Source organism: Erpetoichthys calabaricus, chromosome 1 (genome assembly GCF_900747795.2).
Source record: "Erpetoichthys calabaricus chromosome 1, fErpCal1.3, whole genome shotgun sequence".
Lineage (NCBI taxonomy): Eukaryota > Metazoa > Chordata > Cladistia > Polypteriformes > Polypteridae > Erpetoichthys > Erpetoichthys calabaricus.
In genome coordinates, this window is record NC_041394.2 from 325,172,554 (window position 1) to 325,191,447 (window position 18,894).

An 18,894-nucleotide genomic window follows, 5' to 3' on the forward strand; every position below is an offset into this window, starting at 1 on the left:
CATTCTTGAACCTGAGATCCCCGATTTACTGTTGCTTTAAATTAAAACTGTTAGATCGGGTTTATACTTAATGCAACATGACGCGTGCGCTTGTTGATGCTACTGCTACATAAGAGTTGTACTGTTTATACTCGCATACGTACTTTACGTATATCTGGTAGATTCTACCAGGTAGCAGTGCAAGATATTATCATGGTGAGAAAACTTTCGACTTCACTGTGTTGTGAATTGCCTGAAACATCCATTAAATTCCGGGTACACCTTGCCACAACATCTCTGAAAAGGATGACTGTGTAATGATTACATCCAACAATCCAGGGATGCACCCATTCCAGCATTCTTCGGGCGTGAGACAGAAACAAAGTCCCTGGACGGGGCATCAGATCATCACAAGGTAAACACAAGGATAAATACACACTAGCGTCATTTTAACGTCACCAAATCCCCAAACCTTCATGTCTTTGAAAGGAAACTGAAGCACACTGTGGAAACCCACCAGGAAAACATGCAAACTCCAGGCAGGGAACACCAGGGATGTGACTCCCTGTGTGGGAGCAGTGCTACCGCTCTGCCTCCGTGCCGCCCAAACATGTGTAACTATTAACAGTATTCATTATTTAAATTAAGTTAATGACTTATCTGTAAAATGTAACATACATACTTTAATGTATTTCATCATATAAGTGATACTAGCTGACGCCCGCCGTAGCATACGGCAGTGTAAGAATAGGAACAGAAAACAGTGAAAAAGGAATTCAGAAATCAAGAAGAAATAAATACTTCTTGCAAGACGCAGTGTGCGTTTAGAATTTCCAGTCAAGCAGGTTTACATGTGAAAGTGATAAATAAACCAGGCTTTCCGAATTTACGTACTATGGCCATGGCATCCTAATAGTTTTGTTGCATGTATCTTCGACTTCCTGGAAATGTGGATGGTAATATGATCATTTTGCCTACACGAATGTTGTTATTTTCAGCGTTTGCTTGCAGTGCGTCTGCGTACAGATCTTGTTGATGTAATCTGAGATAGCTGAGACGCGCGCCCTCTGTTTTAACATACGCATCTATGATGTATTGTTGGAATAGTTTGCCGCTGGAGTGCAAAATACTAAATGTATTCCTCATTGCTAATCTGTACGTGTAAAATTGGCATTGAGTATGCCTTATTTGTTTGGCGGTTCTTTTATTGTGAACATGTTGTAAATCTTTGTGCCAGCCAATTTCTCCGTAAGGGAACAAAAGTGGGTAAACCATAGGATCGCAATTCATATTGAGGGTGGAAATCTGTTTACAGGAGTTGCCCATGGGATAGATGCAAATGTCCCTTTCGGCAGGTGTTTCGCCATCTTCTCCAACGAAAATCACTGCAACACCGGTGTGACATGTCGAGGCATTGTATTGTCGTAAATCCTGCCTAGGGTTTTCCTTGAAAACCATTCGTACAGATGCTGTTGGATTGGACTGAGCGATTTTATGCATATGTTTGTATAATTTAGCGAAGGAGTTGATGGTTTTGAACATGGAATCCAGCTGAAGAAGTACATTTTCGCTGCATGCAGAGTTTGCTTTATTTTGTAAGCGTACTTAAGTAGCTTGCACTGTGTCAAAAACATACAACTGTCCATATCCTGGAGAGATAGAAGTCTGTCCATATCCTGGAGAGATAGAAGTGTTAGCGTATAGTGGAGAGATTTGGTGATAAATTTGCCCATGTATTTTAAAACAGTATGGTCCGTGGCCAGGAGATTGAGTTATCTGTGCACCCATGGAAGGAAACGCTAGAGAAGAGTTGTATTCTCGAATGTGTTCACGATTATTTTTAGCTTCTAATGTTTGCTGTGTAAGAAGCTGTTGTAAAGACACAGGTGGCTCCCGCAAAGGTGGTAAAACTACTTTACCGTTGTGGCAGCACCTCGAGTACTTGTTGGATGTATTACACTCAGCAGGCCAGTATAGTGCATGACATGGAAGAGGACGAATAGGAAACGAGAAATGCCGTGTCGGCTGCGTGTGGGCTGTACCGGTTTTGAAGTGGAAGCAGGACGAACCAGAAGAGAAATATATATAAGAGATTAAGTATAAATCTAAGGATTCTACAAGAGCAAAGAGCTGGAATATCGTACATTTAATGTGTTCTGTGAGGCAATTGCTGCTTGCCGCTGCTTACAGTTCAAGAGGAAGCACCGAGCGATTAACAACTGGGTCGGTTTTAAGATAACGTTTACGACTGTCTTTTTTAACGATAAAATAAATTAAAAACTTAAAGTTGACAATTTGAGATTAAAGCTGAAATTTCCACTCCTTTTCACTGTGTCCTTAATTATTTTCTCTGTGGCTCACATACTCTGCCATACATTCTGATGCTGTTGTGAAGGTGCAAAAAAAAAAAAAAGACGACACAGAAGATTGTATGTGAGACTTTTAAAATGTATTGTGTCATTATGTTGGGGAATATGCAATACTTGAATATAAAAGCACCAGGAATGCATTTGTATGTCGGCATTTTGCTTCACCCCGTAGGATCCGCAAAGCGGCTTTCTGTCACATGTAGATGGTAAACATGAGACTCTGACATCATGTTCTAACTTGATCACACTGTGCCCCCAGACTTTTTGCTGGTATTGCAACTCACACGTGTCACGTTAATTTAATTTCTGAGGACGTGCTCAGAGGACGCGCCAAATGAACGCAGGGAACATGTGGCAGCCATGATGCGTGCACGTATGCATTCTGAGCATGAACTATATATCGGCCCTTAAGCATTCATCGCAGCAAACAAAAGCTGGTCTTCTTTCTTATTAAACATAATGGTAAATAACTGACATATTTCTGTTTTTCCTTTTATTATTATAATAACGTTTTGAATTGAAGAACTGCCTCTCTCCCTAATTCATTGGTCTTGAGTCCTGTCTTTAATTCAAAAAGTTCTTCTCATGAAGAATTAGGCTTCCTGTTTATATGCATACTGATAATTCCAAAAGTAACTATCTATACATATTAATAAAAGGCAAAGCCCTCACTGACTGACTGACTGACTCATCACTAATTCTCGAACTTCCCGTGTAGGTGGAAGGCTGAAATTTGGCAGGCTCATTCCTTACAGCTTACTTACAAAAGTTAGGCAGGTTTCATTTCGAAATTCTACGCGTAATGGTCATAACTGGAACATATTTTTTGTCCATATACTCTAATGGAGGAGGCGGAGTCACGTATCGCGTCATCACGCCTCCTACGTGATCACGTGAACTAAAAACAAGGAAGAGATTTACAGCACGAGTCAAACGCGGGAACGAAGGTAAATGACGTTAATTTTTGACTGTCTTTTAATACTGTGTAAGCATACATATTAACACATGTGCAATTAAAAGTGTGCATTTACGGGGTGATTTCTCAGGCTTTAAAGCTCGCCTTTTATCAAACGCGGGAACAAAGGTAACTGACGTTGTTCACTGTCTTTTAATACTGTGTAACCATACATATTTACACATGTGCAATTAAACGTGTGCATTTACGGGGTGATTTCTCAGGCTTAAAAGCTCGCCTTTTACTAAAAAGGTAAATGCAAAACTATTTTCAATCATTCTATGATCTGCTTCTCACAACTGAAGGCACCGTGGCTGATGGTAAATGACGTTAATTTTTGAGTGTCTTTTAATACTGTGTAAGCATACATATTAACACGTGCAATTAAACGTGTGCATTTACGGGGTGATTTCTCAGGCTTAAAAGCTCGCCTTTTATCAAACGCGGGAACAAAGGTAAATCACGTTCTTCATTGTCTTTTAATACTGTGTAACCATACATATTAACACATGTGCAATTAAACGTGTGCATTTACGGGGTGATTTCTCAGGCTTAAAAGCTCGCCTTTTACTAAAAAGGTAAATGCAAAACTATTTTCAATCATTCTATGATCTGCTTCTCACAACTGAAGGCACCGTGGCTGATGTTACGTCACTTGCTGTCCAACCATAAGCTTTACCTGGTGGTTAACCGGACACTCACTTCACTCCCTTTCGGGAATCGAAGCTCTGAGATTTTCATTTGTTCTTAATTAAAATTTAAAAGCAATACTTCACCGCTGCTAAGCCCCTCTAGCGCTGACGTCCGAGGTTCGATTACCGTAAGCAAGTGCAGTGAGTGTGTAATTACATTCACGGCATTCGTAGTCTGATTCACAATCTGATTGTATGGGTGGTTACCTACAAGGTAACGCTTATACTTGGCCACCAAGTCAGGTCGAAGTGATCACTCGAGTAAACGCAGCTTCACAAAAAAACAGATCCTTAACAAACTGTTATTAGTATATTTTCCCTCAATTTAAAAACGTTTTATTTTCTTCTTAATAAAAATTTAAAAGCGGTACTTCGCCGGTGCGAAGCGCGTAGATTTGACCGACTGACACATACAGACATATTCATGAGTGCAGGTACTTCGGAAAGAAAGCACCGTGTAAACCTAAAGTTTAAATTAAGTTCATAGACCTACAAAAGGTTGCCATTCATTTGAGGCAAGATTGCTTTTCTTCTGTACAACTATACGTTGCATTCTCAAGAGTGTGCTTGCACGGCTTCAGATATATATGTATATATATATGTATGTCTATATATAAATATGTAAGCTTATAAGTACTGCCTTACTTCTCTTTAAGAAAGGAAGATGTAATGATACTTGATTTAAACAATTCCATGTCTTCCTGGGTTTGCGTAGCTTATTGTCAATATCTTTACACCGGTTTTTAACACTTATTTACTGAAACAGGCTTTCACGAAAAAAGTTAGGGCTTTGCTACAGGATACACCCTACACAAGTTAAGCAAGTAAAAATAAATTATATATTTCTGTTTTATTTAAACCTTTTAAGTTCGTATGCATAGCCCCATTTGGCTGTTTAATTTTTTTTTTTCTTTCTTCAGTAATATTTAATCTCCTTAAAGAAAAAGAACATATCCATTTTACTTTTTTTGTATCTCTTTAGTAATATTTTAGTGTAAAAGGATAACCAGTATTTAAACCTTTTATGTTACTTTATACATTTATTTTACACAATGTTGAAAAATTAATAAGAAAGCTACATATTTTGGCAGCTGCTGCTTTCAATTTCAATGAAATGAAAAAAGCTCTCCAAGAGAAAACGTCAATGAAGAACAAACAGTTTGCACTATCTAAAAATCAGAAACCCTCATTCATAAAAGTTTGCTGCAGATGACTTAGCTTACTGTCAATATCTTTACACGTTTTTTTAAGACTTATTGACTGAAACGGGCTTTCACGAAAAAAGTTACGGCTTTGCTACAGGATACACCCTCCACAAGTTAAGCAAGTAAAAATAAAATATATATTTCTGTTTTATTTAAACCTTTTAAGTTCGTATGCATAGCCCCATTTGGCTGTTTAATTTTCTTTTTCTTTCTTCAGTAATATTTAATCTCCTTAAAGAAAAAGAACATATCCATTTTACTTTTTTTGTATCTCTTTAGTAATATTTTAGTGTAAAAGGATAACCAGTATTTAAACCTTTTATGTTACTTTATACATTTATTTTACACAATGTTGAAAAATTAATAAGAAAGCTACATATTTTGGCAGCTGCTGCTTTCAATTTCAATGAAATGAAAAAAGCTCTCCAAGAGAAAACGTCAATGAAGAACAAACAGTTTGCACTATCTAAAAATCAGAAACCCTCATTCATAAAAGTTTGCTGCAGATGACTTAGCTTACTGTCAATATCTTTACACGTTTTTTTAAGACTTATTGACTGAAACGGGCTTTCACGAAAAAAGTTACGGCTTTGCTACAGGATACACCCTCCACAAGTTAAGCAAGTAAAAATAAAATATATATTTCTGTTTTATTTAAACCTTTTAAGTTCGTATGCATAGCCCCATTTGGCTGTTTAATTTTCTTTTTCTTTCTTCAGTAATATTTAATCTCCTTAAAGAAAAAGAACATATCCATTTTACTTTTTTTGTATCTCTTTAGTAATATTTTAGTGTAAAAGAATAACCAGTATTTAAAACTTTTATGTTACTTTATACATTTATTTTACACAATGTTGAAAAATTAATAAGAAAGCTACATATTTTGGCAGCTGCTGCTTTCATTTTCAATGAAATGAAAAAAGCTCTCCAAGAGAAAACGTCAATGATGAAGAAACAGTTTGCACTATCTAAAAAGGAGAAACCCTCATTTATAAAGGTTTGCTGCAGATGACTTAACTGAAAATAAATGAATAGTTCCTATGTGTATAATACATATTTATCTATTTTACTTATGCCTTTATTCCACCAACTTACAACATCTGAGGTACAATTTGTTACATTACTTTTGTTTTTTGCAGCACAGGCAGGTGAAGTGACTTCCTCAGGGTCACACAGTGGTGTCAGTACCAGGATTTGAACTGACAAGCTCCGGGTTTACTGAAATATTACTGAACAAAGAAAAAAAACGAAAATGGGCAAATACGGCTATGCATACAGATGTCCATCCGTCCATTATCCAACCTGCTATATCCTAAATACAGGAGCCAATAAGTACATATGTTTATATACAGTATATATGTGAATGTATGTATGTATATATGTATGTCTATATATATATATATATATATATATATATATATATATATATATATATATATATATATATATATATATATATGTAGATATGTAAATTTGTATATGTATATATATGTTTATGTGGATGTGTATATGTGTATATACGTATGTATATGTAGATATGTGTATATGTAGATATGTATATATATATGTATATGTATATATATGTTTATGTGTGTCTGTGTGTGTATATTATATATATAAAAGACAGCAACACTCATAACAATGACAACACAATTACATTGACAATCATGTTACGTTATTTTCAAAATGTTTCCTTTTTTTTTTTTCATAACCTCTTTTACACACTACTTCTCCGCTGCGAAGCGCGGGTATTTTGCTAGTGTAACAATATTTTAGCAAAAAAGCATGCATTTTTCACATTTTGAGACTACATCTGGACAACTGACATGTGGATTATGTGACCTGAGTAAAGTGACTTTTTTTTTTTTTAACTTCCATGGGCATTTTTCACATTGTTTGTCATTGTATAGCACTGCATGTAATTGGCTTCTATTTGTCTTAAGTGGAGGATTCCTTTAAAATGCGTTGCCTTTGCACTTGTTACTAGGAAGATAACAGTGCTCAATGTTCATTCACCATTCCTCATTTTTGATGTTGTCATGCTTAAGGATGTCACAAGAACTGAGGCTAGAACAACTGGTTGATAACAAAATTGAGAAAGGGTAAAGAAGGTAATGTTTTTATAGTTTCGGTAGTACAGAGTGAAAGTTAATACCAATACTTATGTGTGACTGCCTGCGGTGGGTTGGCACCCTGCCCGGGATTGGTTCCTGCCTTGTGCCCTGTGTTGGCTGGGATTGGCTCCAGCAGACCCCCGTGACCCTGTGTTTGGATTCAGCGGGTTGGAAAATGGATGGATGGATGGATGTGTGACTGCAGATAGAAGAGTTACTTAGGAATGCTTAATAATATGTGAGGAGTTGTGATGCTATAGCACCACAGGTTAAAGGCAAAAAACACAATGCTTTGTATTACAAGCAGGAGTATTTCACAGTACAATTGTGAGAATTGTGTTTACAATTAAAAAAAAAAAAACACACACACACAGGCTTTTATTTTTGCCGCTTTGATTCCATTATTGAGTTAGTTCAAAAATAGATTTGTGCATGCTTTATGTGCACAATGATATGACCTATGAGATGTGTAGTAGTGTGTGTGACTTGTAGTGTAACGCATTTGAATGAGGGAGATGAAATGAGGATGAGATTAATCACTTTTAACAGTACATAATACATGGTCTCAGGAATGGAAGCTTTGTATTCATTTTATCATTGTAATGAGCATGTATACACTAAACATCAAACCCATCCACATTTATGCAGTAATAAGTATTATGTAGTTTAACCAGCATGTCTTTGGGAATGGGAGGAAACTACACAATGACAGTGCCAACAACAGTTGTAGCAAATAAAAATCGAGCCAAGCTTCAAACAAAGTGTCTCTCTCCCTATCTTGGCCTTGTCTATGCAGACAATGAAATGAGCTGCTCCACTTGTTAACACCAAAATACAATTTATTTAGTATTTCACTGCTTTGAAGCAAAACGCACATAACCCTAAGAATGCAATCACAGAGACTGTCAAAACAGCATGCTTCATTGCTGAATTGGAAGGAATGTGCAAACACTAAATATGTGTCATTCATTTGGTTACTAAAACCAAACTAATATTCTTAAGTATAGCAGCTAAAATGTGACAAAAATCGATAAAGCACATGTCATATATTTGAATGGTATGTTGCTGGATGGGATATAGTCTTTCACTTTTGATTAATTAACTATATGTAAAGTCAGCCTAGTTAAATCATTTTATAATTCTGGATTAGTACACGGGCATAAGCAATAATAATGTCTGATTACTTGACTGAGTATCCATTAAAACATAATATAGCAAAGGCTGAGTTCTGAAATAACAAATTAAATTAAAACTGACAATCAAACTGAGTTTGATTTCACACTGGAAGCCATAAAGTTGGGACAAAGGTAAAAAATGAAGGAGACATTTGGAAATTTAAAAGCACTAAGAGTTTGTGACTTTTAAAAATGCATTTAAATTGACTCATCTTTTAAATATTACTGTTTAGAAAGATGTGTAACCAGCTTATAATGCAAACAAAGTCTCATTGTAGAAATATTGCAAATCTAACAGATGGATTCTCTGACAAATGAGATTTTAAAAGCATGTTTAGATAAAAAGAAAAACCTTAAAGAGTTTAAATGAAAGTAAATTCAGTTATCTTGGCACAAATTAATTTAAAAGTACTGATATAATAATGTTTGAATCAATATTGATTTTAAGCATTATTTTTCAGTTACTAGAGAAAAAATGTTAGTGAATAAATTTAGTTCATGCACAGGATAAGATAAATCCAGAACTCCATGATGATCTCATTCTTTACAAACACTATGCTGAAATGCCCCAAGATTACAACACACATACACATTCCCTATTTGTTGTTACAATGAGTGAATCCCCATGTCTATTACAAATTAAATTCAAGCCTTGCATTTATCTTTGATATTAATAAAAACCAATAGTATTTTACTACATTGATACTGCTGATAGTTAGTAATTATGTATTTTATATTGCATTACAGAAAAATGCACAATAATGTTTATCTGAATGATGGAGGTACTTTTAATAAAACAAATGGGATTCTGTTTTTGAGTGGTATCAAATAGGTATCAGGTATTGTAGAATCTTACTGATATTGGCAGTGACTACAAAAATTCTGGCATTGTGACGACATCTCCAGTCAGGATGCATCTCACAGAAACAACTGATATTCAGTTTAGTGATTTACTACTGCCTGTGGACAGCATCACCAAACTATATAAAAAAGCTTTGGACTCATACAACCTAATGATATCAATGAAGCAATTCTTTATGTAAACAAAGTTGGATATATTTAAACAGCACACTGAATTGCTTAAGCACCAGGGTCAAAACCATCTAACACAGCTCCTAAATCCAACATTTTTCTCCTTTTGATTGTCTACATGTTATTTATCTTTTTCTCTTACAAGATCTACAAGGCAACATTCAATAAAGCTAAAACCAGATTTGCAACAGACTTAGACAAAAGTTCAATCACAGAATACTTTTTCAGCACCAACATTAATGAATGTTTCCTCATAATGGTGGTATGCTTAAACTAATGTTGCAATTAATCCTAACTCAAAAGTTTTTTTATTTCACTGGGAGAGCCTCAGTTAATAGTGTCTAAAATTACAATAAAAGCTCATAAATAACTACAAAACAAAAGCAAGTTCTGACAATTTTACACACCTTACACAATATACTTTATTTCATTTGTATATGAAAAAGAACACCGGTGTTGTATCTTCCAAGACAATTATATGTATTCCACAGTTTACCTTTAAAAATTTAAATGAAATAAATAGTACCTTTTCAATAAGTCGCAGCACACCTGAAACCAGGGACTCTTGATCACCACTTCTGTCTTCATGTGAATGTATAAAAATGGAGTCTTGTTCATATATCACCTGTAAGCATCATTGAATAAATCAAAACGACTATTAGACATTAGATGTTAAAGATGCACGCTAATACCTAAGTTACTATACATTATTTTTATAGTATTAATACTTTTTAAATTAAATTTAAAAAATGCAATAATACTACTACTGCCATAATAACAATGCCATTCCTTGAAGTTTCAAAAATCTAGCAATACTGTTCCTTAATTTGTTTTTGTTTTATTTTGTACATTATGTCTAAAATGTTTGTTTTTTTTCTGATTAATAGTGCGATTTTTTGGCGATATATTAGCCTTGGTCTTGCCTTACCCCAGTGCTACTAAAAATAATTTGACTACTAATAAAGATTTTCAAAATCAAATTTAAACCTTAAAATTGTCTTTGCAAAGGAATCATTTAATGAATTACAGAGGAAGCTTCTTTAGATGTTTTATAGGGGCTTCTATGCACAAGGCAATGTTGTGTACAGTATCAGGTGTCTGAATGGTAAAGAAATTTATATTAAAAAAAATAAATAACAAAAGAATAACCTTTTCAGACATATTGTAACACTGAACAAACTGAATGTCTATATTTGTGGTAAAATTAAATGTGAACACATGACAGACCATTATTAACTTACCTATAATCTTAAATACTAAGGTGTTGTACCGTGTTAGCCATTATGGATGTAGTGAGAAGTCAAGCAAAATGACACCTTTGATTGGCTAACTAAAATACTTAATCACACCTTGCCTGAAGAAGGGGCCTGCATTGCCTCGAAAGCTTGCATATTGTAATTTTTTCAGTTAGCCAATAAAAGGTGTCATTCTGCTTGACTTCTCATTATAATCTTAAAGAAACAGGAAACACGTTAAATTTGAGGCATATTCTGATTTTGAGTGTGATTAAAATTTTGCCCTGACTTGTTAGTGAACTGCAGTCATTGTGCACTAAACAGGCTCACATATGAATGGCATCTGCTCAGCATTAGACCACTAAATACTACAGAGGATGATGACATCGGAAGGAATATTACTGGCATACAGATTCCATCCAGATCAAACATAATATATTCTGCCTTAAAAAGACATAGTATTCTTAAAGAACCTAGTTATTTAGTATAGAAACTTCTTCACCTTCCCCCATTCTGGTAAAACACTACAGGATTAGAAGCACAACCACCAGCAGATTTAGAAACAAACTTCAGTCACAGATCGTCAACTGCCATTCATACTGACAACTTCATGGTTGTTTCGTGTACATGTATATACATTTCAAATATATATTGCATTCAGCATATGACATATCTTATTCTTTGTCTTTTTTAAATTGTTGTGGGTATTAATGAACATGAAATTAAGAATTGAATTGTACTCTATACCTGTGACACTACTACTAATACCTCTTTCAACAGTCCAGTGGAGACATGCAAGTATGAATTTAATTTTACACATCAATAAACTTGAATTGTACTTGTCATTATGGCTTCATGCTTCACTCAAAGATTAATGTAAGCTACTCTGTATCAAAATAATTCTTAAATACACATAAGCTGAAGGCAAGTTAACTGCCAACACAAATGAAATCAAATATAGAATGAATGCAGACCTATGAAGGTTTACAACACAAATGTCCTCCAATACTGAATCCTATAAAAAAAAGTAATCACTGCGATGAGCAGATTCTTTTCTACTATACAGTGCCACAGGGTTATTGCTTGTTTGATTTTTGGACAGGTGGGATGGTGATAGGCTGCTTGGCTTATAATGAGTCATACTAGTGCTGGGCGGTATGACCAAAATTCTATATCATGGTATTTTTCAAAATTATACCGGTTTCACGGTATTCAACTGTATTTTTTTCCCCCATATATGAGTGGATGTTAACCACATTTTCCACTGCAATTACTGCAGTAGACTGGCTAAGAATAATCTATTCCACTGTCATGAGAATTGTACATTGTACAAAAAATATTTTAATGTGCACACAAGTATTAATACAGGTTTGCATGGCCCCATAAACTGATAGTTTTCAAGGGGGTGGCACTAATGAAGAGAAGGAATCACATTGCATGACAGATGCAGTCAAAATATTGAACCTCTTTATCAAACAAAGTTTGCAAACAACTTAAACTAAAATTTTGACAACATATTTTCAACCAACCAAAGAGGCATTTAGACTTAGTAAAATATCCAGAGGTGCTTGTCAAAAGTTGTATTGCACTGAACATGTCACAGAAAAGGAATAAATAGTAAATATTTTTTGTAAACCAACTACACTTTCTGTTAAGATTAACAATTTCTGTCCACTGACACGTTAAAGTGACTTTTTAAACTACTTTACCATCATTAAACTGCATAATATTTAAACTAATAAATAATAACAAAAAAATAAATAATAGTGCAACTTCCAGTAATAATACAATTACTTCAAGCCCAGGTGCATTACACAGTATTCACCAAATAAAAATAAAATAAAATAAAACAAGTGCAACTTGGTGATGACATCTTTACCAAATGAGCCATCATTAAAGCAAATTGCATTAATATGGACCTTGCTTCAAGCTAATCTATATACTGTACATAAATAATAAAACTGCAACTTGCATTTAAAATGCTATTTGTGGTATTGCCCTACGGAAGCGTATTAGGGCCACAGTGAAGAAAAAAAAACTATACAGTAATCCCTCGCTATATCGCGCTTCGACTTTAGCGGCTTCACTCTATCGCGGATTTTATATGTAAGCATATTTAAATATATATCGCGGATTTTTCGCTGGTTCATGGGTTTCAGTGGACAATGGGTCTTTTAATTTCTGGTACATGCTTCCTCAGTTGGTTTGCCCATTTGATTTCATACAAGGGACGCTATTGGCAGATGGATGAGAAGCTGCCCAATCAGAGCACATATTACGTATTAAATGAAACTCCTCAAATATATTGTAAGCATGGGGGCTGTTCACACCCCTAGAGGATACGGCCGCTCCTCAAAAAACGCTGAAAGACTACCTTCACATTGCTCCCTTCCTTGCTGGGCTTACTTGTGGTTGCTTTGTTGCGCAATATGCTTCCTGCACGGTGCTTCACATACTTAAAAGCTCAAACAGCACCTATTGATTTTTGATTGTTTGCTTTTCTCTCTATCTCTCTGTTACTCTGGCATTCTCTGCTCCTGACGGATGGGGCTGTTCGGGATTCCAGATGTGGCGTCACTACTGCGTTACAAAGCCTGAGTATAACCTCTTTGGACTTGTACTCTACACATCGTGCTATATAACCTAAACTTATGTTAGACTTCTTAATGGCTCCTGAACACTGTCTGGTAGTTTACAGTGTCGAGTCCACTACAATTCCTAAATCCTTTTCAGGGGGTATTTTCGATTTTCAAAACTTCCACTGTGTACTCAAACCTTACATTTTTACTTCCTATGTGTAACACTTTACATTTGATTACACTAAATTGCACCTGTTACATATCTGCCCAAGACTGCATGCTGTCAAATCTGTGCCTCCGGATTACAGTTTTACTCGTGCTGATCGCCAAGGAAAGAGAGGTGGAGGGCTAGCAAACATTTACTCTAGCAGGTTAAAATGTAAAAATATCAGTTTTGGTAAGTTCAAGTCTTTTGAGTATCTCGCCATTGTTATTCAGGGAGATTCTCACGTTCTAGTATTATCCGTGTATAGACCTCCTAAATTCAACGCGTCTTTCTTTGAGGAATTCTCTGACTTGATGTCAATCTTAATTACGAACTATGACGCACTCTTAATAGTCGGCGACTTTAATTTTCATGTAGATAATCAATGTGACCAAAAAGTAAAAGAATTTATGAACCTCCTGGACTCTTTTGATTTGAGACAGCTCATTAATCAGCCTACACATAAAGCAGGTCATACGTTAGACTTAGTAATTACTAAAGGACTAAAAGTTGATATAAAGCAGGTCATTGATACGGGTCTTTCAGACCATTTTCTTCTACTTTTTAATATAGAAATAATGATAGAAAACACTCATGAGAAGCATATTGTTAAAAAACGCTTCTTTGACTCATCAGCAACTTTAAAACTTACAAACATTCTAACCAATCAGTCCGTTTATAGTGCCAACTATAATAGCGAGGAGAATGTAAATAGTAAGGTGGAAAGATTTAATACTAAAGTGAGGGCTGCTGTTGACATAGTTGCACCTGAAAAGACGGTTAAAAAATCTTCTAGCATTGTTATACCTTGGAAGACCCAAAGAGTGTCTGATTTAAAGAGAACATGCCGTAGAGCTGAGCGTAAATGGAGGAAGACTAAACTAACTATTGACTATGAGATATTAAAAGTTAAAATAACAGAATACAATAACACAGTTCGTCTTGAGAGGCGCTGCTATTTCTCTAAGATTATAAATAACAATGCTAGTAATCCCAGAGTCTTATTTTCGACAATTGATCATCTGTTAAACCCAGGTAACTCAAAGGAATGCCTCCTAAGTACTTCCAGTAAAACCTGGGAGGCTATCGCTGTATTTTTCAATCAAAAAATTAATGATATTAGAAATAACATAGTATATCTCCCCAACACTAAGGATCCCCCGAAACCCCAGTACTCCATAATAAATAAATTAGAGTCTTTCACTAGGATAGATTTACCTGATTTACATAAAATAATTTCTCAAATGAAACCATCCACCTGTGCCCTTGACCCAATACCAACAAATTTTTTCAAAAAAGTATCGGGTGTGCTTATTGATAATGTTCTTGACATAGTAAATTCGTCATTAGATACGGGGGTCTTCCCAGACTGTCTTAAGACTGCGGTAGTTAAACCCCTACTTAAGAAAAATAATCTCGACCCCTCTTCTCTTGAAAATTATAGACCCATCTCTAACCTGCCTTTCTTAAGTAAAATTCTAGAGAAGGCAGTCATTATGCAGTTAAATGAGCACCTCAATAAACATGCTATTCTTGATAAATTTCAGTCAGGTTTTAGAACAAATCACAGCACAGAAACTGCACTCGTTAAAGTAGTAAATGACTTGCGGGTAAATGCAGACAGAGGCCATTTATCTGTTCTCATCCTCTTAGATTTGAGTGCCGCATTTGACACTATTGATCATAATATTCTTAAGAATCGCCTTAGTCAATGGGTGGGCCTCTCTGGCAGTGTCTTAAACTGGTTTGAATCCTACCTGGCAGGGAGAAAATTCTTTGTTAGTTGTGGTAATTATAACTCAAAGACACATGATATTCTATATGGTGTTCCACAAGGCTCTATCCTGGGTCCACTGCTCTTCTCAATCTACATGCTTCCATTAGGTCAGATTATCTCGGGACATAACGTGAGCTACCACAGCTATGCTGATGACACACAGCTGTATTTATCAATAGCACCTGATGACCCCAAATCTCTTGATTCGCTAACACAATGTCTAACTTGTATCTCAGAATGGATGAATAGTAACTTTCTCAAATTAAATAAAGAAAAAACCGAAATCTTAGTGATTGGCAATAATGGATACAATGAGGCTATTAGAAATAAACTGGATGCATTAGGATTAAAAGTCAAATCGGAGGTAAAAAGCTTAGGGGTAACCGTTGATTGTAATCTGAATTTTAAATCGCATATTAATAAAATCACTAGGACAGCATTTTTTCACCTAAGGAACATAGCAAAAGTTAGACCTCTTATATCATCGAAAGATGCAGAGAAATTAGTTCATGCGTTTGTCTTTAGTCGGCTAGATTACTGTAATGCACTCCTCTCAGGACTACCCAAAAAAGACATCAATCGTTTGCAGTTAGTGCAGAATGCAGCTGCTAGAATCCTTACCAGGAAAAGAAAATCCGAACACATTTCTCCAGTTTTGATGTCACTACACTGGTTACCTGTGTCATTCAGAATTGACTTTAAAATTCTGCTTATGGTTTATAAAGCTTTAAATAATCTCGCCCCGTCTTATATATCGGAATGTCTGACACCTTATATTCCAAATCGCAACCTCAGATCCTCAACTGAGTGTCTCCTTAGAATTCCAAGAGCAAAACTTAAAAGAAGTGGTGAGGCGGCCTTCTGCTGTTATGCACCTAAAATCTGGAATAGCCTGCCAGTAGGAATTCACCAGGCTAATACAGTGGAGCACTTTAAAAAACTACTGAAAACACATTACTTTAACATGGCCTTCTCATAACTTCACTGTAATTTAATCCTGACACTCTGTATATCCAATTCATTATAATAACTATTCATTCAAAATTTGTACTAACCCCTAATCTCTCTTCTGTTTTCTTTTCCGGTGTCCTATTGGTGGTGGCTTGTGCCACCACCATCTACCCAAAGCACCATGATGTTCCAACAATGATGGATGGATTAAAAGCCAGAAGTCTGTATAACCATCAGCATCAAGTGACTCCGTGAGAACCCTAACTACAAAGAGGACTATTTCATTTATGTTAGGTAGAATGCCCAAAGGGGACTGGGCGGTCTCGTGGCCTGGAACCCCTACAGATTTTATTTTTTTCTCCAGCCTTCTGGAGTTTTTTTTTTGTTTTTTCTGTCCACCCTGGCCATCGGACCTTACTCCTTTCTATGTTAACTAATGTTGTCTTATTTTAATTTCTTATTTGTCTTTTATTCTTCTTTTCTTCATTATGTAAAGCACTTTGAGCTACTTTTTGTATGAAAATGTGCTATATAAATAAATGTTGTTGTTGTTGTTGTTGTCTGTAATGATTCAACACATTCTAAATTATATGCTAATTCATCTGTGAATTTCCCATTGGGATTAATAAAGTATCTATCTATCTATCTATCTATCTATTTAGCTTGGTATCATCTGCAAATTTAACCAGCTTGTTACGTACACATATATTATTATCCAAATCATTTATATATATTAAAAAAAATTGACAAAAGCACTGATCAAGCAAGTAGGAATTGAATATCGCTCCCAGTTTCTGTTCTTATGTAGATTTCTCATTACCTCCTTATCTGGTTTCCACACACATTGTCAAAGATATACTTGTATGGTTAACTTGATCACTCCACATTGGGCAAGTTGACTATACATGCTAAGGTGTGTTGTTAAGTCAGCCCTGCAATGGACTGGAATCCGCCTCTGGCCTCCCAGGCTTCTGAATCAGGAATGTTATGATATAATGTAATGTTGTATCTTATAATCGCAAAGACGGGGAGAACATGCCAACTCCGAATAAACAGTGACCAGGCCAGGATTCTAACCCAACATTCTAATGCTAGGAGACTGTAGCCAACTGTGTGATTACGTTAACTGGTGTTCTCTCAATTAACCTCTATGGTTACTTTCTACTCGCGGTGAAAGGCACATTAGGAAGTGCAAAGGGAATGAGCAAACCGGCAACATTCGATTCTGTACCAGACACGCCCCTTCACGACACTACTGTAATGATGTTCACAATTATATAAAAACATATTTTAAAGTATTAGAGACGGGAAGGTGGAAAACAACTGAATATACGCATGTGCGTTTTATTTTTCTGGATCATACTACAGGTATTGGTGACAAACTCTGAACATATACGTTTGTTTAAATTTCAAACAGGAACTCACTTCATTTAACTGATAGAAAGACAAACATATAAAAGATTGTTCTGTTTTCATTTCAGAAACCACGCCACAGCCTTTTGACAGATTTTTACACTGAAAACATGATCTGTAAGTACTCGCTTCTTCTACTTATTACCTCTTTGTGAAGTAACAAGACAATAGACCGGTTTGTGATATACAACAATATACGGATAATGGTTTCATGGAGTTCTTCACCCATTCCTTCTACCATGTTGCTTTATTTCACGGTATCTCTGAGTAAGATTAATTTTCAGTACCTTGCCAGCCGCAGCAACCGCCATGTCGCCAGTCGATGTTTACGATGACGTTGCACAGCTCACGTGCCTGTCAGGCTCCCATAACAACACGGGCAAGCCGCCTTCCGCATTCAGCGCGCAGTCCAACTGCAATGATCGCTTCCGGGGTCACTTCCGGTTGTCTCCGCGCACAAGTGACGGTGAATCGTGGAATTAGTGCTGGGTAGGTATTAGAAAGCAGTTTGAAATTATAAAGGATACGAGGCAATTTGAACGTTTACGCCCTTAACATTGGCTGACTAGTAAGGGAGCATAACATAATTTATTGGTATTTTGGTGGGTACGCTAAAATGATGCGCAATTGTACATCAATTTGTTTCTATACGGTAGTAGTGTACGGACTGCAAGGTAGCGCAGTACTGCTGCTTCACAAAGTAAAGAACCGGTCCGGACGCACTGGTGGGCTGATATGTAATCGGTCTACGCTGGTACTCATGGTTACTACCACATTTAACAGATGACTATCGTTGAGTCAGCTTGCTCACCGACTGACTTTAAGTCCACGTTGTACCTGCCATACGACCCATCCCAGAAAATTAGTGGGTATGTACTAATGCCCCCACGTAAATAATAAAATTTATTGTGTAGCATGTTTTGAGTACTTAAAGCATTTGGTAATTTAATAATACATTTTATCCATAAGTGATTTCAAAGCATTCAGAAGTAATTCTTAAGTCTTTAATTTATGTCAAACGTCCCCTGACTTACTGATAAAAGAAAAACTCCCACATGTGATCGATGTGTATGGGGTTTGGTAGTTGGGGCTGGTCTACAGTCATTTTTGGCGCCCTGCTTGCACTATGAGTGCTACACCCATCATCTTCAAGGTCTCTGAGTCGCAGAGAATAAAGTAAATGATGACTACATTTAAAGTGAATGGCATAAAT

At 35.9% G+C, this 18,894-nt stretch overlaps 1 protein-coding gene across 1 annotated transcript in view; it reads right to left on the bottom strand.

The window, feature by feature from the left end:
• The window catches only part of tbc1d15 (TBC1 domain family, member 15), a 158,540-nt gene extending 140,461 nt beyond the window's left edge, over window positions 1–18,079 (bottom strand). Inside the window, exons 1-2 of the mRNA XM_028818454.2 lie at window positions 17,969–18,079; window positions 10,048–10,146 (exon numbers count right to left, since the gene is read on the bottom strand). Of these exons, the coding sequence (XP_028674287.1) occupies window positions 10,048–10,146; window positions 17,969–17,992 (123 nt within the window). The 5' untranslated portion in view covers window positions 17,993–18,079. The remainder of the gene's footprint in view (window positions 1–10,047; window positions 10,147–17,968) is intronic.
• Between the last annotated feature and the right edge of the window lie 815 nt (window positions 18,080–18,894).